This window comes from Brienomyrus brachyistius, chromosome 3 (genome assembly GCF_023856365.1).
Source record: "Brienomyrus brachyistius isolate T26 chromosome 3, BBRACH_0.4, whole genome shotgun sequence".
Classification (NCBI taxonomy): Eukaryota; Metazoa; Chordata; class Actinopteri; order Osteoglossiformes; family Mormyridae; genus Brienomyrus; species Brienomyrus brachyistius.
Window position 1 is genome coordinate 14,427,465 of NC_064535.1, and position 22,849 is coordinate 14,450,313.

At 48.6% G+C, this 22,849-nt stretch overlaps 1 protein-coding gene across 1 annotated transcript in view; it reads right to left on the bottom strand.

Annotated features, from left to right (window-relative positions):
• LOC125738248 (fibroblast growth factor receptor 2-like) overlaps positions 1-19,069 on the bottom strand; it is a 37,890-nt gene extending 18,821 nt beyond the window's left edge. The window contains 9 exon segments of the mRNA XM_049007040.1: positions 509-653; positions 2,120-2,310; positions 3,550-3,673; positions 6,079-6,248; positions 9,006-9,080; positions 9,745-10,011; positions 15,073-15,109; positions 15,111-15,330; positions 18,508-19,069. Of these exon segments, the coding sequence (XP_048862997.1) occupies positions 509-653; positions 2,120-2,310; positions 3,550-3,673; positions 6,079-6,248; positions 9,006-9,080; positions 9,745-10,011; positions 15,073-15,109; positions 15,111-15,254 (1,153 nt within the window). The 5' untranslated portion in view covers positions 15,255-15,330; positions 18,508-19,069.
• Positions 19,070-22,849: the final 3,780 nt, after the last annotated feature.

A 22,849-nucleotide genomic window follows, 5' to 3' on the forward strand; every position in this document is an offset into this window, starting at 1 on the left:
GAGCTGGTGGTCAGTCCTCTGCGTGACAGAGGAGTGACATCACCATCCCGAGCAGGGTGCCGCCCCATACACCTGCCAGAAGGATGGACAGAGAGATGGACACACAGACATGCAAGCAGTGACTCCAGGCTTGTCTTAGTTTAAGCATGCTTTTACGACAGGCACACATCCACAACACCAACAGACATCCCACAGAAAGACAGAAATACAGCCTGCTCCCCCTGGCACAAAGACATCTGAACATTCCGGAACCTTCCATTGTCCCCTTTGCCACGAGGCTCATTAACTTTCTACGCAGGGGTGCGATGCACTGTCTGACAGGCTGACTACCAAAAGAACCGTGCCTGCAGTTCCTGAGATTGGCAAACAATTACGGAGGTTCATCAGTTCAGGTGTCCTGCACTCCGGAAACTAGAGCAGGCTGCATGTTCAGAAATAATCAGGCCATCAAAAAAGGCACCGAGTGAAGGAAGAGGGCAAGAAGAGAGGAGAACATAAGGATTTGTACCTGGAAGAACCGTCAACCAAGCAGAGTGAAAGGAGATCCCGATAGAGTTACCCGCCAAACACGTATACTCCCCCGCATCCTCGAAAGTGACATTGGGCAAGTAGAAAACTTCAATCTCCTTGTCCGTGGTGTTAACACCTGCGGTCTGGGAGGGGTGGAGAGAAAGAGAGAGAGAGAGAGAGAGAGAGGTAGAAGGAGAGGCCAAGAAAAGGAAAGAAAAGAACAGGAAGCAACAGAAGGAATGCCAAGAGGAGCATGGGGGGATGGGGCAGAGGAAGGAGAATGGAAATGGGGAGGGTGTGGGAGTTTGAAATGAAGAAAGGGGGAAGAGGAGGAGAGGAGGACACACAAGAAATGAGATAATGAGACCCACAAAACCAGAGGAGGCAAGCAGGAGGACGTCCATCGCCTGATTTCCCATCTAGAGCGTAGATGGGGACTGAGGGAGAGTATGGGAGGGGCAAGCCCCCCTCCCCCCCCCCCCACAAAAAAACATCAGTCCCAGTGCCACCAGATTGGAGAAGGGGGATACTGGAAACGGGGTCATACAATAACAGAGTACCACACCAGCAGTGTCCCGTCACCCACCAACGCTTCCCAGCAGCCCATTGGTCACAACAGGCTACCTCATGCATTTAAAACCACAGATGGACAAAAAGCATGGAAAAGATCCGGCTGCAGGACCTGAGCTTGCTCCTTCTTGCCCATTTATGTACTTGGGGGGTGGGGTTGACTGTGGATGGGAGAGGCAAAATTGGGAAGGGGGTGGAGTCATATACAGGAGATGGAGGGCGTGGGCAAGAAGTAGGGGCAGCAGGTCGCAGGGTTTTTCCATGTCAGTACAAACCGACGTCAGAACAACCAGGCCTGACCCCAGAGGCGACAGGGAGAGCAAAGCCAGGCCTGAAGACAGGAACCAAAACCACCAAACCAGAACCAGAACCAGCCAGTGACGAGCCCCAGAGCAAAAATAAATAAATACAAAAATGGGGGGCGCGGTCAGAGGGCGGGGGGCGGTACTGCCTTTTACCTGAGATCACCGTCAGCCAGCCGGACTGGCTGACCTCCCCAATATAATTGGAGACTTTACAAATATACTCCCCGGCATCCTCCTCGGTGACATTGGACAGGCTGAGCACCTCTACATCAGAGCTGTTAATGCCAGACCGCTGGACACCAAGATAAAACAAAAAACACCCACAGGAACAAAAACCAACAGGGGAGGGAAAGAAAACTGCATTAAAATCAGCTTGCTGTTCCATTTCAATCACAAGAATATCCTGTACGTCAGCTGGCAATGGGGGGGAAATGGAGCGAGAGACTCATTGAATGGGTTCAGAAAACTTTTAATGTCCGTCGCGCAACAAAATACTGTAAATAGTGATTGATTTTTTTTTTGTTTGCAGATGCAGGCTTGATAAATTGTTTGGAAACCTGAGATAAAAATTCAAAATAAGAATCCTGAAATAAGCAGAAATGAAAATACTTGAAATCAGTTTGGATGAATGTTCCGAGAAGGGCAAAAAGCTGCCCTGACACGTGTGAGCACTGCCTGGACACCAGAAGGGGGGGCATTGACACCAGGGCAGCGGGGAGGGGTTGGCACCGTACCTTGAGGACGCGCACATAGGGGAGTCCATCAGATCCGTAGCGGCTGCCATTCTTCTCGATGTGCTTCAGCCACTGGATGTGGGGCTGGGCGTCGCTGTACACCTTACAGACAAAGCGGGCGTCCTGCCCCACGTGCACGGTGATGTTGGCCGGCAGGCCCGCCTGGAGGATGGGCCGGTGTGGGGACCTCTCTGGTGGTGGGGGTGGGGGGGGGTGTCACTCAGAGCCATATGCAGCTTGCTTTCTGCCTCGACCCCACCCCACACGGTTGTCAAAGCCCACCCTCCCCCATCACATTCCCCCCTCTTCCCCCCTTTCTCACATGCTTACAGCCATGTTACCCTGTCCGCACTTCAGACATCCTTAGCCACCACCTCTACAGCTTTTACAAACTCTCGCCGGCGCACACAGGTTAGTGCTCACTGGAGAGAGTGGGACAGTGGCTCACCGAATCCTCCTTTAGGGTGGGCGTCTATAGACCCCCCTCCCCCCTCGTCCTAATAATGGACTGTTTTCATTATCTGCAAATCAGACAACAAGTCATTTCAGGGGCTGTGACCCAAAACCCGCTCACCCGTATCAACTCAGAACCAATCGGTCAATTAAGTTGTTAGGGAAGTATTTTCAGGTGCCGGGTGGGGTGCAGTGAACTGTGGGTAAACTGGTAGCCTGGGACCCCCAGGGGGTTCCGGGGAAACACATTCTTTTTTGGGGGGGGGGGATTCCACAGACTACCTACATGCCCTCAGCAGAAGTAATAGCAGTGAGCCTTTGCTATTCCAGCGATGCCACTCGTTTCGCCGCTTCCTGGAAGCGTGCGGTGTCAGTATTACCCTTTGCGATCAGGTGCCCGGTGACACGTCACCACAATGACTCAAGAGAAACTTTGCCAGCAGCTGCCTCAGTTAAAATGTTAGCATTAGCGGCGAACTCTGGCCGGGCCGGGGGGTCTCCGGTGCTAAATGTTGCGATGTGAAGCTGGGATTGTCGGTGCTCGCTGAGCGTGAAACAAGGGCTCCACTCCCCGCTCGCTAAGAGGGAGCAGGACGAGGTGCTGGTGTGAACCGCCTCTCTCATTCACAAACCATCCACCCGCCCACCCCTCAACTTTCTGCAAGTTTAGCAAACTGATCATTCATGAGTCTACTGTGAGCTGAACTGCTCCTGTGAGTTTGTCTTTGGGCTGATGGATGATGGTTTAGCCAGAGGAACAAACTGTGTTTCTGTTTCTCTCTCTCTCTCATTTATTCCCACAGAAACACTGGAAAGCAGCCTTTTCTACACCTTCGTAACAGACGAATGTCCTTCCAGAATCCCTACCTGCACCGCAGCAAAGAGAAGTCACCATAGATACCTTAACCCAAGTCTCTGACACACAGGCACTCTGTAGTCGCCCCTCCCCCCAAGACCAGTCTGGGCCCAGCACTCACCCACTACATCAAGTGTGTAGGTGTGGTTGATGGATCCGTACTTGTTCTCCACCAGACAGGTGTAGTTGCCTTTGTCCGATGGAACCACACTCTCCATGATCAGGGTCCAGTGCTGGTATCTCACCTGCAGACAAACCAAGGCAGGTGCTCCTTAAGAAGAAGGATAAACCTTAAACCTGCCTTGCAAAATGGTGGAGCCCAGCCTCAGCACACAAACACACAGGAAAGAAAGACTCCAGACAGAATGCTGTGAAACATTCTTTAGCTCACAAATAACTCTATTTTGTTAGGACAAAGGAAAATTCTAAGATACCGACAGACTGATGTGGAGAAACATTTGCTGCATTTAGAAAAGGGGAAAAAAACATTCCTAACTCTAATATCACCTCGCCTGCTAATGAAAACACCACAAAAATAAACTCAAAATAAACACAAAATATACCATAAATATTGCTATTGTTATAAGTCAGATTTAAAAATTAAAAAGCGTATTTGGCAGGATATGCGATACCTGTAGTAGCTCGGCTTTTCAGAGTTAGGATTTTGTATAAATCGTGCAAAACACACGGTCATACTTCTGTTTTTTTTTTTGCTCAAATTCCCAAATCGATTCGATATCTGTGCTGGCAATGCAGTCGAGAAGGGCTCATCACACCAAATGCAGCTATGCAGATTTCAAAAACTGGATTTTATTCATGGGCAGCATTTTTTAAACTCTGCACCTCTGACCTCGAGGTCCCATGCAGATGCAGACCCATGCAGAGAAGGCAGAGCAGTTTACAGTCAATTAATAACAGTTTGATGCCGATTGTTCAGTTTCGATATTCTGAGTCTGTACTGTTACGGCGCACTTAATGGGAAGTGCTTCCAAAACCACTAAGTGACCCTAAATCTGGAGAATCATCAACAAAATGAAGGGAAACGGACATTCTTTTGCAGGAAGTATCACCGTGCGTTTCTTCGAACGTTCCAAGCCGACAACTTCCTGAGAGGAAGCTCTAATTAACACAAGAACTTCCTGCAATTGTTTGAGCTCTCTGAAGGACGTCCATATTCAGCGGGAGAAAAAGCAGCCAGGTCTTTTGGGGCACTGGAAGATGTGATGGGATTGGCAAAAAAAAAGAAATAATCCAAAAAGAAAAGAGCAGGTAGCAAGCAGCCTCCAGGGCTGAGGGTTTGACTCCTGCATCTTCTCCCCGTGTCTGGCTGGATTTACCCTGGATATACTGGTTTCCTCCCACAACCCAAAAACATGCAGCTGGGTGAACTGGTATCTCTAAATCACTCTGTTCTACGCATGGTGTCCCCTGACTCAGGCTGGCTGAGACAAGCATCTGGTCTCGTGCGACCCTGTACTGGATAAGTGAGGATGGAGAATGGGTGGGGCTGTGTAATAAGCTATATGTGCGCGCACACACACACACACACACACACACACACACACACACACACACATTCTCTTTTTGATTGAGAGAATCATCAGAGCATATTACATATTTTTAACATATATTAAATGGTCAGGGTGGTAGGAAAGGTGTTTCGTACATTTCGCTTCTTTATTGAGGATACAGACAGAGAACTGTTGGAGATGTTCTCAGAAAAAGCAGAGTGATGAGCTCAACCATTAAACACACTTGTATTCCTTTTGATTAAAGTTTAGGGTGTACAAACATTCAGATGGGACTCCGGTTTGTTCAAATGAAGAGCAGTTAAAATTTAACCAGAGATCAAACCTCTGTGGAATTTCAAAGTAGGGTCACTGAGATCCCAGTCTAGGGGGGGTTCACCCCCCCTGCAGCTGAGTGTAATAATCCCCCCCCCCATTTATGTTAGTGTATAAAGCAAACCCAATATTGTCCAAATAATAAGACCTGTGTAATAATAATAATAAGATAAATTATATATTTTCAATTGCATCCTTCCTTTTCACCTCCTGTTCAGTCACTTTCACTCATTTCCCCACTTATTTTTAAGTGTTACTCTATTGAACCATCTCTTGCCCATTCAGGAGCCCCTGGGGGGCTTTCTGGGGTAACTAATCCACAAATCCCAAACCCTAACCCTATCTTAATCCCCACCCTCCCCCCACAAGGGGCAGACAGTGAAGGAGAGGCTGACGGATGAGCTGTCAGCACCAGGGAGTACGAGGCGCCGAGATCACAGGGCAACTAACACCAAAGTGAACGCCCCCCCCCGCCCCCCCATGCCCCGTCCCCCACCACACCATAGGGGAGCTCGTTTAAGGCATCCAACTAACTCAGACAAAAACACTACAGACCTGATAAGAGAATTCAGACACTACTTTCCCCAACCCAGTTACCTCTGCATATAATTATAAATCATAGCCATAAACCCCACTGGTTACTTTAACAGACTGGATTGCGGCAGTTTTCCTACACATCAGCCAATCCCATCCTAGTATTTTAGTCACATGTCACGTTCCATCGCACTATGCTGCCCTAATGAGATCTTTTCTCAGTCTTTCCTGCCATTTCCCAGTGCCCCTCCACCGCATGGAAATTCACCTACCTTGTACCCTCCCATGCGGTCCTCTGGTCGGAAAGGTCTGCCATTCTTTTGCCAGTGCATGGTGGGTTTGGGGTTCCCTGCCGCCGCACAGCGGAACTTCACCGTGTTGGCTGCCGGCACGGCGTGCAGCTTCTTCTCCATCCTATCTGGCAGGGTCCAGTAGGGCATCCCTGCAACACACGAAGAGAAGAACAGAGTAATAAATACAACAAAGACAAGGATTCCAGCCATCTCCCACCACAAAGCTTGGACCACTTCCCGCCATCTGGAAAAGAAGATGGAAGCAAGCCACCACCTGGAGGAAAGCGAAGGTGTGACCAAAGGGTCCTGGTGGGAGGGGGTGCTTGCATGTATTCTCTTCTTGACTGGGAAACATCATCGGAGCAGAACCAAGACATGCTAACTAGACCATCACATCTAATTTCAGTCCATTCTCTGATATTCCTTTCGGCTCCAGTGTTCCAGTTATCTGTTCTCTGAGTGATTCTTATCTCTCGGGGAGTTCGGCTCTGCACTGAGGAAAAGGTTTCGGCACCTGAGGGCCCACGAATCCGGCCGCAAGCTGGATCGGGCTTGGAAGCGGATTCGTGTTTTTAAATCGCGCTCTGTGTCCAGGAGTCGCTTCAAACCACGTGCTTCTTTCCAAACAGCCCTCATGCCAAACATGCCCCTTGATTCCCAGCCTCCTAACCCTTCCCCAAACAAAAAAAATCCACTTAATAAGGTCATACTTGCAAACATGAATAAAATAAGAGTAATATACTGAAGGCTAAAAGCAGTGCTGCCTCGTTCTCCCTTGTTCCCACTCTCCCAGTTGTACACTCCCCCCCACCTGTGAGAATGACCCCCAGTGACATGAGCAGATGGGGGGGTCAGCCCCGGAGCATTCCCAGGGCCTCCATTCTTCACACTTACAGACACACACACACACACACACACACACACACACACACAAACACTCATCTGCCTTCTCCCATTTCAAAACTTCCCTCTTCCCGGATGGGACGGCCATCAACATCCCCCCCAATAAAATCGAGTGCCATGGGACCAACCCAGTGTGCTAGTGATGTTCAATGTGGCTCTCAGTGACAGTCTGTCACCTGAGCTGTGAGAGCCCGCTCCCCCCTTCATCATCTATACCACACTTTGCCCGACCCCCTTAGCTTTGGCCACTTCTACATTTCAGCCGTCCATGGTTCACTCCAGTGGCCTGAGGTTCACTCTACCACCATTGTCTCTTTTCTTTAACAAGCTCAATAAATCTCAATAAGTCTCTATTAGCAGGTTAACTAAGACATCTAACCAACAAAATCCTGGGTTTGTCTGCATTGAGCAATTCTAGAAAGAGGCATAACCACGGCCAACCAAAATCTTTCCCTGGGCATCATGTCTTTACAGAACAATACTAAGTGCCATTAATCAATGCCAGAACACCCAAAAAGACAGATCCTTCGGCACAGATCATTTATAAATAAAAGAGCCCCGAGGTAAATCCAGACTGCCAACACGTAAACTGGCCAGCCAATGAATTTGTATTTCAGAGTCATCTTTGCCCCACGAGAAATCGCTTACCCAAAAGACAGGACCCGTGAGTGGAGTAATCCTCTGCATGTGAGCATGCTCCCCATCTGCATGCGTGTGTGCCCCCCCCCCCCCCATCTGCATGTGAGCATGCCCCCCCATCTGCTTCAAATAATAAGACTTATTATATAACAATGAGACTTACATTCTCCTTTTTTCCTGTTTATTTTTAGGTGTTATTCTGTTAAAAATGAATCAATCATCAATCTCCAAGCACACCACCCATGGCCAAAGGACAAAGCTTTCCCTCACATACTGTCAACAAAAAACAAACAGGGCCGGGGTAGAGAATTCTAAATATCAGAAACGCCTTGAAGCCTGAGCCCATTAATGACTCCAACGGCCTGAACCTCGTGCCAAGGGCCTGTTGATGATTTCTTATTGGTGCACAGGTTCTGTCCCCCCGTAATACTTGGGGGGTAAAAGCAGTCATATTTGCTCTCCCTTCTGCCTTCATCATGCTTTCTCCAAAAGGAACACCGCAGCATTCCAAGTTGTAGGAGAAACCCAAACTTCCAGGTTTCAAATCCCAGTACCCTCACCACCCCCCCCCACCCCTCCAGCTCCACCCCCACCACCTCCCCCGTGCAGACACCTCAAGCCCTACCCCGGCCCCAGGCCAGAATTCCACAGCACACGGAGGGAGGCCCTGGGCCCAATCTAAACCAGACCCCTACAGTTAAAAAGCCCCACACCACACTTTTTCCTTATTAATATTCGGGGGGGGATTGAATAAAAAAAACAAAAAAAAACATGCGTCACCAAAAATCCCCCCCCCCCCCCCCCCGAGCCCAACACCCAATAGCTAATGCATTTTTTACAATTACAGCTCGTTCCTGGACAAATGCGATACTCAAGGAAACACAAGACTTCACAAAGGACTCCACAAACACCCCCCAGCCTCGGAAGAACCCGAGAACGTCATCCCCTTTCTCAGTGGGCCCCCATAGAATTTATCAAAGCTTAATGCAAAACATTTCTGACAACAGGTATCTAACGCACACCAGATGGACGGTGTTAGCAACAGATGAGACGAGCCACGCTCTGCTCAGGGCTCGTCTCTCCGCGCGTCGCATTTAAAAAATGCGTGGAATGCACTGCAGTCTGCGTGCCACGCTATCGTGGGGATGCCGGACCTCTAAAGCGTCAAGCGTCGCTTTCCGGGCCTGAAACGGCATGAAATAGGCAGGAGCTGACAAGACCCAGAAAGCTCTTAGTGACTCAAATTCAGACAAAAACCCACTAAAGGTACACAGTGACGACAGGGAGGTGAGACCAGGACAGGCTGACGACAATGACACACTGACAGAGGTGACAGGAAGCCTAAACGTGCCCTGGATACTCACGCGTCTGCTCCCCATCTCCGGGGATGTCCTCGGAACGCTCCGTGTCGTCCTCGTCGTCGCCAGACGAGATGGCATCTGAAGAGGAGCACACAGTTACTCCCGCCGCAAGGGAGAACCATGACTACTTGGCGTGAGCCAGCCACACTCGCACATGCGGGCGCACAAGCCTGGCAGAGGAGCAGGTCCAAGATTCAGCGCTTGGTGTCAACGTTCTGTCTGTCCACTAACAACAAACCTGTGTGAGCGAACTGTTGGTTGTTTAGACGCGGAGGTTCGGCGGGTTACATTCATCGCATTTATGAATGTAAATGCTGACAAACCCCAAATCTCAACCTTCTTAACGGCCTCTTTGCCTGTGACGCACACCCACGACAACCCGCCTCACCGGCGTCATAGAAAACACCAACAATAAGAAAATACTAGAGTCGCGATCATCCCTGAACGAGTGTGCCAATTCCGTCCGCAGGTAGGCCGAGGGTCAACAGATGTTGGCACCGGTCTGTATACAGTTCTGCTTTCTGCTGCTACATGGCATTAAGGGGTCGGCGGTAATGGATCGGCTGGTGAGAGACACCAACCTCGCTGACGCGAAAGGAGGAACAACAACTAGAGTACTCGGCGACGATCCAAATGGCGAAAACACAAGGGCATCGCGAGAGGCTACAGGAAGGCGCGGGTCATGCTGGGGGGGCCGCTCTGCACTACCCCTGGGGGGTGCTTCCCGAGCTCCCGGCCTCACCTGTGACATTGACGATGAAGCAGAGCGTGTTGCTGCCCGGGGGACCGGCAGAGCTGCACGTGTACAGACCCGAGTCCTTGGCAGCGGCGTCGCGGATCTGCAGCAGCCTGTGCTCTACAAGCGTGCGGTTGTTGGGCCCCAGCAAGAAGCCGTCCTTCATCCAGGTGATGGTGCCCGCCCCTGGCAGCGGGCACCTCAGCGTCAGTAGTTCGCCAGGGTGCACCGAGCACACCTTGGGCTTAGAGATTTGGTACTTTGTTGGAGGCTCTGCGGGGCGGGGCGTGGGGGAGCCAGAGCGGTGCACAGGGGAAGGGGTTGTGGGAGGGGTGCACGGGACAGACAGAAACAAAGGTGGGAGAGGAGGAACAGGCAATAGGGTGAGAAATTAAAAACACCGCAAACCCCTAATACAGACGCCCGAATCAGAGGAGCCCCGACAGATGTGATTACGGTGTCCGTAAAACAGAAACTAAAAACAGCATGGTAGATTACGGCGGACAGCGGTCAGCCAGCGCCGCACCCCCGCACGCATCCCGCGGCCTCAGAGCATGCGGTTATGGACCAAGCAAGCGCACGTGATTAAACAGGATTAACCCCATCCTGTCCTGTCCACCCACCACCGGCAGAGCGGCATGCTGATGGCGTGAGTGCAGGCGGGGCTCTGGGGAGGGGGGGACAGTATAATATGTGAAGTGGAAGCTGCTTTCTTCCACCTCAGTGGGGTGGAGGGGGCAAAATCAGACTGATGTTTTGGACACATGGGTAGGGGGACGGGAGGGACCATCGACGTGGAAGTGGGGAGGTGTTTGTGTGTGTTCTCACGTGGACCGGCCCACAGCGACACGCGCAGGTGAGGAGGCTAGCGCAGACACGTCAAACCTCATGCATTCACCATCTAACGTGCTTTTCTCCCGGCGCCTAAAACCGCAAGGCCCTGTGCTCGTTATCCGAAGGAATCCCGCCGTTTCGAAGAGCGCGGCACTAAAAAGCATCATTAATAGGAAGGGCGGAGAGTTTTTACGAGAAGCATGGTGGAAAGAAAAAAAAAATAAAAGCTACCAACAACTACCACAAAAGAATCAGTATGAGAAAAAAAAAATCACATTCAGCTGAGGAATGAAAGTCAAAATTACAGATATTGAAAGACTCTCAAGCTTTCCTGCTCCAACACATACCCCCTGAAACACATTCTCCCTCTATTGTGTCCAACCTGCCCCCAACCCCCCATCCTTAAGCAGGAAGGGAGAAGCCATTATGCTTAAAGAGTAAAGACAAGAGGCCAGGGTGTGTGCGGATTTAAACAGTCCCCCTGGCACCATGCCCCACAAAGGTATGGTTCCGGTGATGTGACTTATGCTCACTCCGGAAATAATTAAGCCGCGTCCCCCACCCCCTCTCACCACCGAATGTGTGGTCTCGGTGAAAGGCGTTCCCGCTGACTGATGGGGCCCCTAACCCCCAAGCCAGAAGCCCTCACTGTTTACTGTACTCATGTTATATTATCGCCTGCGTGGTTCCCTCTGCAACACCATCAAAGCTCTGCACACAGATTTAATTCTGTTAGACGGAGAGTGAGTCACACACTAGTGTCTGTCTGAGGAGATCACTCAAGGAGCCCACCACCTTCCGGAGGGTAACAGGAGGGGGTGCGATTTGGAGAGGACCCCCTATGGACCGAGAGACTCTGGACCTTGCCAGGAGAAACCAGAGCTAAAAGTATGAATGAAATGGAAAGGAAAACATCACAAAGGGGTCATCTTGTGTGAAGTATCTCATTTAACAATGCAATATAGTCCCTTTGAATAAACTGTTTTTGCTAAGTAGCTTAAGGAATTAATTAATAACAGAGGGTAATGGGGGAGGGGGGTAAAAGCACCTAGGCAGCTTCTTCCGGGATTTGGGGGGGGGGCAACCAGACACTGAAATATGTTCTTCATTAGCTGTGCTCAGCTGTCCTACTTCTCCATTGAACATCCCCCTTTACTTCCCCCTCTCAGGTCTTGCCCCCCACCCCCCGACTCAGGCTTGCCCTGACCCCAGCATGACCTGGTCGACACCCTTGGGAGGCCTGATTCTTCACGGGAACGTGCGGACCATCCGGAGCACACACTGCCAGGAGTGACACCTTCCTCCTGGCAGATTCTTCCCACAGCACGGCTTGTCTGGGAAAAGTGACGCAAGCCGGCGGACGAAAGCCCCCCCTCCCAGGTGGTGACCGCCACTGAGCAGCCACTGGCAAAGATAACCAGTCCAAATGACGTCCCATGAAAGAAAACCATGCTCACGTATCCGGGGCTTCTGAAGAAGCAGAAGCAGTTTCCAAAATGACCTTCCCTGTCCGAGCGCAGACCGGCAGCCACACGACACCACGGTCTCCCTCCGATCCTCCAGGAGCGAGCCAGGAAGGAGCCAATCACCCAGCAAAGTGTCGAGAGCCTCCGAGCCTGACCCTCATCTCCTAGCTCTGCCGATATGAAAAATCACTGCTCCAGACATCCAGAGAGCATCAGTCCATCCCCCTTTTTTAAGACCTTCAGTTCACGGCGCAAATTCAAACAAATCATATTAATCCATGTACTTAATCCAGACAAGATCCAACCTAATGTAGTTGCCATGTAGCACATGTAGTCAAACAAAGAGCAAAACAATACAATGAAATCACAGCTAACGTCACACCTTAAAGATGTGCGACCTTCCGACTGTAGCCAAACGCAGGGCTAAAAGCAGTTAACATTCTAAAGTAAAGTTTTCGTTCCAGCCACTGTCTCATAGAGAATTTCCCAACGGCGGTACATCAAAATGCATGGGAAAGCCAAGCATCTGTGCGTTACACAACCACCCGAAGCCCCCAAATCTCACTGTCGCTGCTCCATCCCCATCCTGAGAGTGACAGATGGGGGGGCGACCTCGCCACTAAAGCAGGACAGGTGCTGGGACACTCTCACTTTCTCCTACCCAAACATGCTCTGTCCTTCATGCTTTCTGCTCTCCTGCCCACTCACTGTCACTCTCGGCATCTTCCTCTCTACTTTCTCATCACCCCATCCTCCCCACTATACCCCCCCCAACATACTGATCTCCACTCCTCTCTAATATCAAAATCAGATTCCCACAGACATGTCATGGCTACCGTCTTCTTCGTCGGCGTCTCAAACCTTCCGTTCAAAACGAAACCCCAAAGGGCAGCACTGGCTAGCAATCATCCTGTCACCTTTAACATCTGCTACCACAGGCATCGACCCCACAACCGCCTGGCGAACTCCTCTTATGTTGGTCCCGCAAAGGACAACAGCGATTCTGCAAACACCACTTGCAGGCCACAGCAGAGGTCCTGCTCCTTGATTAAAGCTGATTTGCAACCTTTTCTGATCAGTCGGGTGTGAGAGTGAGAGGAAGGTCCCCTCAGATTCAGGTGTCAAGCGGCATGCCGGCGTGCCTCTACACTGCGAAAGCTTTCTCCTTCCAAGTGTCCGGCATCTGCATGTTACACAACATGAGAGCTTCCCATCTGCCGGGCCCAGCACAGCTTAGACTGTTCAATTCAGCACGCTATCCAGCCAAACTGACACAAAACGGCACAAAATCCTTTAAGACCCCAGAGTTCCGCCCCCCGCCCCCACCACGGCCCTCTTGCACACTGACACTCACACCTAGAGTTCGAGCTTCCCGATTCTCTGTTTTGAATTTCACACGGAGCCCGGGGGGGCATACAAGGAAGAAAGCGGGAGGGGAAGGAAAAGAAAAAAAAGAATGGAGAGCTTGCTTTTCGACTCGCTCGTCCGGTGGGAAAACGGTGCAGTCCCCTTTTTTCACCTCCAAACAAACATAGAGACGTCTCAGCTCATTACCACCCCAAAGCCACATAATACTGGTGTTCAATGAACAACAATTACCCCCTCTGTGGGCGCGGCCTATAGCCAGGGAGCAATTTTGGCACAAGACTGGGTGTTATTACCAAGTACCTTCAAGAACAATGGTAACTACAACGTCGTTCTTTGCCTCGCTGTCAACAGGTCACAGAGGATTGAGAAGGTGTTCTGGTCACATGACCAAACCTCCTCCGCCTGCATTATCACTGCTTCTCCCTCCAAACACCTTGTTGTATGACTCATAGCTCCTGCAAAGGCAACCAGTGTCGAAAATGCTACCTGCACAAGTACGTACTGCACGCAAACTGCAATGTAACTTAGACTACATAGACAACTATTCTACAGTGCAGTGTTATTTAATCAGAGTTGCATGCTTGAGGATTCGGTTCGTCATGGAACCATTAAAATCAACCATTAATGACTGACTAGTATAACCAGTAGCTTCCATCACTCCCAACCACACCATCCTAGCATTTTTCTATTCCTTCTCTTTCCAAATTCCCTTCCATGACTTTGGAATTGAATGCCAGAGTACTACCCCCCCCCCCCCCCCCCCCCCCAAAAAAAAAGTTTTACCATAAAGTGCAAGAGATGAAATTCGGGATAAGTTTCTCGCTACAAACATGACCACCCCTTGAACCCTCACACTGCCATGATGGCAACCGAAACACAACACACTGCCTGACCTTGATGCGTGCCCCTTCCCCCCCCCCCCCCCCCCCCGAGGGCAGAAAATCAGGGGCCGTTTAATGAGTCACATTGAGCTGCCCCACCCTTAAATTACCAAACTGGTTACAGCCTGGGAACAAAAGGTGAAGGAGCCAGACTTTCCCAACCCACACAATGACTTTAAGCTGAATAACTTTAATGGCAGAAACGTACGAGGTCTAATGGGGGCTGGAAATGCCGGGACGTCAGAGCCCAAGACCTACAAAGCCTCGCTTTCCATGGCTACGTCTAAACCAAAACACCACATAAAGTCTCATTATGAAGTGCCGTCATGCTCATACAAAATTCCTGATATGCTGCACTGTGCATGGTAGAGATATATATGTGACATTTTCACATGAAGGAATTTGCTATAGATGACAAACACTGAAATGAGGGGGAGATGCCCTAGTCATTTGTAGGAAGTTCCGGTCTGGAAAAAGTAACATAAAGTGCGAGAAGTTCCACAGTATCACAAACAAACTTCCAATTTGGACATTTCGAGTCAAATGAAGTTGAGCTGATAACCACCCCCCCCCCAACCCATCAGTGGTGGTGAGTTTGTCCTTTGGAAACAGCAAACATCCTGTCACAATCTCATCATACCCCCCCCCCCCCACTTTACACATGGAAGGCCAGCATGTGGATTATAAGGAATGGGACAATAAAGAGAGGGTGACCATCTCTTCACCACTCCTGGGCCCCCATGCTGACTCTCCTTCCGCCCCAGGGAGCCGTCCAGCCTGCTCACCATCAGGTTCCGGCGTGGTGTTGTCTTTCTCCGTGGTGCTGATAGGCGGGCCGTGCCCCCGAAGCCGTCACCAGCGAAAGCAAGGTCACGCCCAGCAGCCAGAGCCACGCAGACATCCCGTCACCGGGGGCCGGGCGTGCCCATCCCCCCCTCCTTGGCCTCCCCCTGGACAGAGATCCCATCTGAGGAGCTCCGCCCAACCATGAACTGCTGGCTGTCGGGCCTGTCACTCACGGGAATGCCCCCCAGTCACCTGACCTGGGTAGGAAAAAAAATGGGTGAAAGAACATTAGGTTTGAGAGATGCATAGAACTTACTTACTTATTACCATCACAAAGCAAGGTAATATCCCCCCACAGCTGAGCTTCTGTTCAAAAGCTCATTCATTTATCCAGCAATATCTTGTTTAAAACTTTCCACAACATCCGTCACAAAGCTCTAGGTACTCAGTAAGAGATCTGCTCTGGAGGCACATGGACACGGCGAGCTAGGAGTAAAAAGTGCACAACTACTCCTCTCTTCAAGAAAGAAGGAGGAACGCCACACTTGGGGAGGGGGGGGGGGCACCATGTTTTGAAATGCTGCAGAACGGGCCCTACCACAGACATACCAGAGTGGTGATGCAGGCCCCCTCGCTTGTACACCGAGCTACACCTGCGCTAACGCCGGTCTGACACTACACAGTGAGCCGGCGCTGGCCGGGCTGTTTACGGGAGCGCTTCCCATCCGTGTTCCCGCTAATCGTCACAATCTCCGCTTTCAACCCATTAAACTGCCTCTTATTTCTTGTGTACATAACAGCTTCCTGCACTGGCAGCAGACAAACACCGCCTTATAAATAAGGAACCTTCGTCCCCGACAAAACGCACATCATACGACCAGCCTAATGCTTTGTAGAATACGAATAATCACGATTTTTAACAAGCTGAAAAGTTTAGAAATAAAGTCGCCAGCATATCAATCCTGCAATTAATTTTCAAATGTTTTGTTTTCAGATATATTATGCTGCACTTCAAATAAAGCATAATTCAAATGAAACAAGGCTGAAGTGCCGCATAAAAGGACGTTTTTCGTGGTTTGTGTTGCTTAACTGATTTTAAAGACTTTCGATACCTGGTCCCAAAAAAGAATTTAGTCTGCAGAACGGGTATTTAAATGTTCTGATAAAATATTTAGCCGGGTAGATAAGGTGTATTATCTAAACTAAGGGATAAAGAGCCTGCTGTGTGACTCAATGTGCAGAAATAGCGAAAGGGTGGCAAACGGCGCCAGGTCAGATTTAAGGTCTTGCATGTACAAGGCGCGTGACATTAATTTATTTTATTTTATTGCACAAAGCATGCAGACAAATGTAGCGTGACTTTAGTTTTATTGTCAATGGCATTGTCGATAAATTATATGAAGATGAAAGAAATTTTACTATTACCCCATTTTACAAAAAAATTCACTTATAGCTTACTTTCGTACAATGTATATACAAAACAGCTTAAGTAGAAAGTTTTAGAACGGGGTAAACACGGATGTAAAGACACATGTGTCTCGATGCAAATTACAACATACATATGGGATTGTTGGAACTGATTGCAGCAGTGCAGTACACGTCGTCCCAAAGAAATGATGCTACTAGCTGTAAATCGTTACCTCGGTGAACGGGTCGACAACCCATATGCACACCTAATTGCATTTTATACATTAATTGCCAGACTGTTTTCGGCCCTAAGAAAAAGCCATCTGCCCTAATGATTGCTATTGGCTCAATCAATCACGAGGGCAGCGATCGCGACAGGTATGCTAAGGACAGATTAGGTTATCGCATAGCAAGCCTCAACACAAACATATGAATCTCAAACCTATGTCCTAATTTTGGCGTGTTTATAGTGTAAAACCCGTACTTGGCCATTGTTACACATTGGTATAACATGTGCAACAACGTTTACCCATCGCCGGGACACCGACCGCCACCACTCTCACCTGCGCCCCTTCGGCTGCAGCTGCTGGCTGCTGCTGATTTTACCCTGAAGCCATGCGGATCGCCTCTTAAAACGGGCCAGGTGTCCCATTTTCCACCCCCTTTTCTTCTGAACTGTCGGGTTAGCAGTCTGATTTCCCACCCGTTTATCCCTCTTTCTGAATTATCGGGTTTCCCACCATTTCCTCCACATTTTCCTAAACACGCGCACTGCGGGTGCATGAGCAGCTCCGCGGATTACGGGTTTATCGTTTTAAGACCCCAATTTGCGACGAACTGCGTTAAGTGAACAAACAAACCATTACTGAAGCAATCCGTGAATCCACACACCCACACAGCGCAACTCTGGATACTTAATTACAACAATTATTAAATATTTATTTAACAAGTTGGGGAGCTGATGTTACAATTGTTGAGTTGGCAGCAAGTGTCTAAACTGGTAGTCTATTGATAGTTGTTATTGTAGGCTATAATGTATTTGATTGCCTCAATATTCAGTACGTAATAAAATGTTAGTTTTCAGAACATATTTTTTCCGTGTCATGCTATCGTGGAGGTGTGCTGATTTTGTGCAAGTTTAAATTTAACCTTTTCTTCCTATAGAAAAATCAAATTCATACATGCAGCCGCTAAACGCAGTCACCAAACTTATTGCATTGCTATTGAAATTCAAATTAGTTTATACAATGAAAGCGCTCGGCGCGGTCCGGCAGCGTTATATTCACCGAACAAGCAAACTGCGCGTTACTTAAACTCATACAATAAACGCGACAGAGCAAATGAGGTAATGTCCCTAAAAGGTGGGCTAAATAAATCGATTCAAACATAATTAGGCCATACTTTCCATAAATTGCCACTAACGAACTAAACGGGTTTTTACTATGTGGCTGCAAAATGCCTGCATTTTTAAACGCTCTTAAACTCCAAAATTGAGAATAGTGTGAGATAGCAGTTTTACACGGGCGTTTGTACAAAACTGTATCAGGTGGTGACGCCACAACTGCCTTCCTCATCTTCACAAAGTTCTGCAAGCAGATTTATCTTCTGATTATCTATCACTACTCAAGATTAATCCAGCGCATACCAGAAATCTAGCCATCATGGCGCAAAACTGGCAAGAAATATTTACAATTCGTTTAAAAACATATAGGGCTACTGGACTAAATTTGCATGGTAAATACGTCCATTTATGATACTGGGCTACTCGCCGACTTATACATAGCCTATATAAATAAATAATCAAACATAAAACCAAAACCATAGTTAAAGATGTAAAATGCAAATATTTCACTTCACAATACTTAAAGAAACCTGGGAAGTTTCTGGGAAAGAAAACGAAACTCTATTTTTAATTACAATTTGCTGGACTTTATTCAAGGATGCTCGCTCTTTGGGTTAAACACGACCAGCTCTTTCAGATTACAAGCATTAATCGTATAATTTTGCACAAATTGCTGACGGGTTACCTTGATGCACTAATGTACCGAGTTTGATCTGCATGCACGGAGCCGCAGGCGGCTCATGGGCCGGGGAGAGTGCACTCCGGACGGTGAGACTTCTCTCCGCAGCAGCACAAATGCCAAGCAGTGATTTCTGAACTAATCCGAAATCCGTCAAGATTCCCTTTTCAAATGAGGAGAAAAGCCCCCAAAAATCCAAATTATACGCAGCAACTATTATTCTTGAAAAATCCAGGAGATTGTATATCCAAAAAAATGGTAGTGGATCCCAAAACCAAGTCCACCAAAGTTTCTCCAAACTGTTTATTGCTTCTTATGAACAGAATAGGATTAGACGTTCATTTTTTCGCAGTAATGTAAACTTCGGGAAAATGTACCATTCGTTGCGAGTCTGGGCGTGTAAAGCGAAGAAGACTCTCTTTTTTCCACGTCCTCCAGCGAAGACAGGATCCATTAATTTCGGAGATCCTGGGGGTTGCACGTCTCCTGCTCCTCCGAGAATACTTGTTCTAATCTCAAACGCTTTGTCAGGTTTACAAAGGGCTTCTTCTGCCCCCCCCCCCACCTCCTTTACGTCCCCACCAGCTCCGGCTCCAGCCCCCTCCCCTAGGTTCCACGGAGCGTCACTCCCCCTGAAACCTGACCCGTTTTCGGGCCACGGCTTTCCTCCTCCACCTATCAAGATCGGTGCTCCCCCACCCCCTTCTCAAAAACGCCGGAGCTCAGCTCTCGGTTTTGCTTTGACGGGCCAGCTACGCTCGTCTATGCGGTCCCTCTGCTTGGCCGAGCAGACTGCGTAACTTTCGGGTCCCACGACGAACTTTATCGCAAGGCTGCTCCCCCCCCATCCCGCCTGCGTGAACCTGCGCTCCTCGTAGCAATGGCGCCCCCAAGTGGACAGTATTCCCAGTGCACAGTCAACAGATGCGACGCTGCTGCTTAAGTTAACGGACGCGTTAACTTCAACAAAATGCATAAAAAATTTCATAATTTTTGAGAATGTTCCGAAAACATTAAATATAGGTCTAATTATTTCAACAGAAGATCCCCATTTAACACCCATTATCAGTATTTTCACAGAAAATGTCCTTCTTTGCAACCTGTTATTAAATTGATATTTTCCTAATAAAATCTGTTATTCATTTATCTTTCCTGAAAACTAGCCTGCATGACTATATGAGATTTAATTCAGTCTATTGTCCACTAGTGTCCAGCTTTCAATGGATAATCATATTTCTCCATTTTTTGTTTTTTGCTTAAAAACAAATTATATCTCACAACTAAATACTATTGTGCTAATAATTAAATTAAATAATTAAATGTCACCAACCACAAATAGTCTGTTTAACAGTCCTACAGTCTGCTCCTGCGGTGTAATTTGCCCGAAAGGCAGTGATGTCAGTCCTGTTCAAATTTATTTGCTAAATAACCTGTAAACGTATTTATTTGTGGAAACTAACCCTATTTTCCCTGCCAGAAAATACCTCACAGGCACTATCCATGCCTCTCATAAGCTGTCACCCGTGTCAAACAATACTGGGCTGAATTTAATTCTTCCCAGTTTCTCTCGAAATTCCCGAATGGCAGGTGAGAGATGTGCGTTGCTTGTCTTTGTTGTTTTCTGTGCCAAGCATATTAGCCACTTCAGCAAACAGACTGATAGATAAAAATGGCGAATTTTGAATTAGAGACGTAAACAGATCAGGTGTGGGCGGTAGGAGAGCGGCCCCTCCGGCTTCCATCCCTGTCCCACATCACACAGAGCTGAGGGCGACTCAAAAACACCTTTAAGAACGTGGGCTTCACTCGGACAAGGCCTACAGCTTACAAAAAACGGGGACCCTTCTCCACCCTTCCCTGTACCAGTCCAAGCTGTCTCCCCCATCGGAAAGGGCTTTTGAGAACACAGTAAGAGAGGAGAGAAGGTGGGGGGGGGGGGGGGGCAGCTAATCTTTTCACTGCTTTTATTTTTCTTCACTCAAAGTGGGTAGCTGGAGACTCTTGAAAAAAAAACAGGCTCATTGACAGTGAATGGAGCTTCTAATAAGCCTGGTAGTGAAGGCAGGGCTGTGTGAATAGGGCCCCGGCCTCCTCCCCCTCTCCCTCTCCCTCTCCTCCTCTCTTTTTTCATTCCACCCACTGCTCACTCTCTCCCCAGTGAAGCCATCAGGACCCAAAAGGTGACAGTTTGGGCTCTGAGAGAGAGGGACGCTGGCGGAGAACTGCTGTTTTTCCTGTACAAATAAAGGAGGGACACGGACTTCTTTCGCAGGCCCCCTCTAACCTCCTGCCCCCCCATTTTACCTCAGCAGTAACCCCTCCCCACCTCCACCCCCCACGCTCTAGTCACCTCTGCTTTTTCACAAGCCCCTTTAACTGGATGGTACTGAGACAGAGAGGCTGTGGAATCTTCTCTCCCGCTTGCCCCATGCTGTCTCTATCTCACCCCCCCCCCCCTCCCTGCAGGGGTGGTGGAGGGGCATGGATACCTTGACAGATTTTACACGGTCCCTTGAACACGTAAAATTATAAAGTTATATAATGTAAGGGGGGGTGGGGGCCGAGAATTTCTAGCGACTCCCTTGCCCCTGGTTCTGATTTTGTAGTTTGAATTTTTATCTCAAATGTAGACATAAGTATTTAAAAATAGACTAGAATTTCATCTATCCATCCCTCCATCCATTTTCTATATCTACTTTTCCTGTTCAGGGTCACTGGGGTCCGGAGGCTATCGTGGAAGCTACTGGCAGGAATACGGTAATTAATTTCTCACATTGCTCTATAATATATTTTAAATTTAAATGTAAAATAACTAGCATAATGATGATGAGACTGCTGATGTCATTATGTTAATTAATGAAATTAATTAATTAATTAACATGATTATTTAAGCCAGCAATTAACTTATTTGCATGATCTACTATTGATTCCCCATTCCCCATTTTAAAAAAAACTTTTTTTTTTTTTTGTAAAAGATAATGGAAAGCGGTCCTCTCGAGTGTAAAATCTTTTAGACGCCCCGGAAGTTGCAGGCTAGGCTGTCTGTAATGTCAGGGGCTCGTCCAGCACAAACGCGCCCTTCTCCTCACCACAGAGCCAAGCACCTTCGCTGAAGCGTGGAAACAGCAAGGCACGCAAACAAAGATATCCCGTTACTCGCGTGAATCTCGCGGTCTCCTTTCGCAAAAAGTCGGGGGTGGGCCGAGAAGGCGGTCAGCTGTGCTTGAATTCCATCATAAACATTAAGGTTTAAAAAGTATTTTATGTATTAGGATCAAACTGGGCAACGACGTGTGCTTCTCTACCGAGAGTTATCGTGGTTACCGTATGGGGTGTGTTTATGGACAGGTGAGTAGGGTTTAATTTGTAGCGCAAATTTTAACGATGATCATGTGCCTGACATCAGACGCACACTTTTCCCATTAATGGGGGGGGGGGGGGGGGGGAGAGAATGCTGTACATTATGCAGGGGGGGGGGTAGAATGCTGTACATTATGCAGCAGGGATGGAAGTGATACCATGATCACTGAATGTGCAGGAAGACAAACACAAGGAGGTTTTGGACAGTGGGAGCCATTTGTTTTATGGCCTGTGTAGGAACGAAAATATGCTCCGTCGTCCTCAGAAAAAAGACAGAGGAACAAACATTATGGCGGAAGGAAATCCATCAGATTTGTGGATAACCAAGCCGAGAGCGTTTTTATTTTCCTGAGACATTTTTGTCATGTTATAATTAAAACATCAGACGTCAGTGACTCATTTCCTGCATTAAATCTGAAACAAATGCTTGGGGTCTTTTTTTTTGGGGGGGGGGTATGCCCAGGAATTTAATTTGAAACATATAGCTGCTGTCTCTCTCCGGCACTGTAAATTGAGCCGCATGGAAATTTGCATGTGGGGTAGGATAGGGCGGGGGGTGGGACGAGAAAAATAATGCCGGATCTGGGACAGGTGGATGATTTCATCTTAAAGGATGCCAGTATGCAAGGATGCATGTAACACGAAACTAACTGAGCTTGCATACGAGGAGTGGGGGAAACATGGCAGAGCGCAGGCAGCTCTCAGAAGGTCGTCATGACTCAGGTACCCGGGACAGAGAGAAGGACCAATCTGCATGCTCTTGCCATTCCCACCCACAGATGGAGGTGATGTGACACTCGCGGTGATCCGCGGCGGATCACGATCACCGTGCCTGAAGCCGAGAGAGAAGCTAGCCCAGATCTGCTTCCAGCCGTGGCTCTCTACCAGCCTCTAGCCCTCTGCCGGTGATGACTGACAGGCCCAAAGATACCTGGATTACTCAGATGATCCGTAGCATTCACTGGAGCCACCAGAAATAACTCGCATG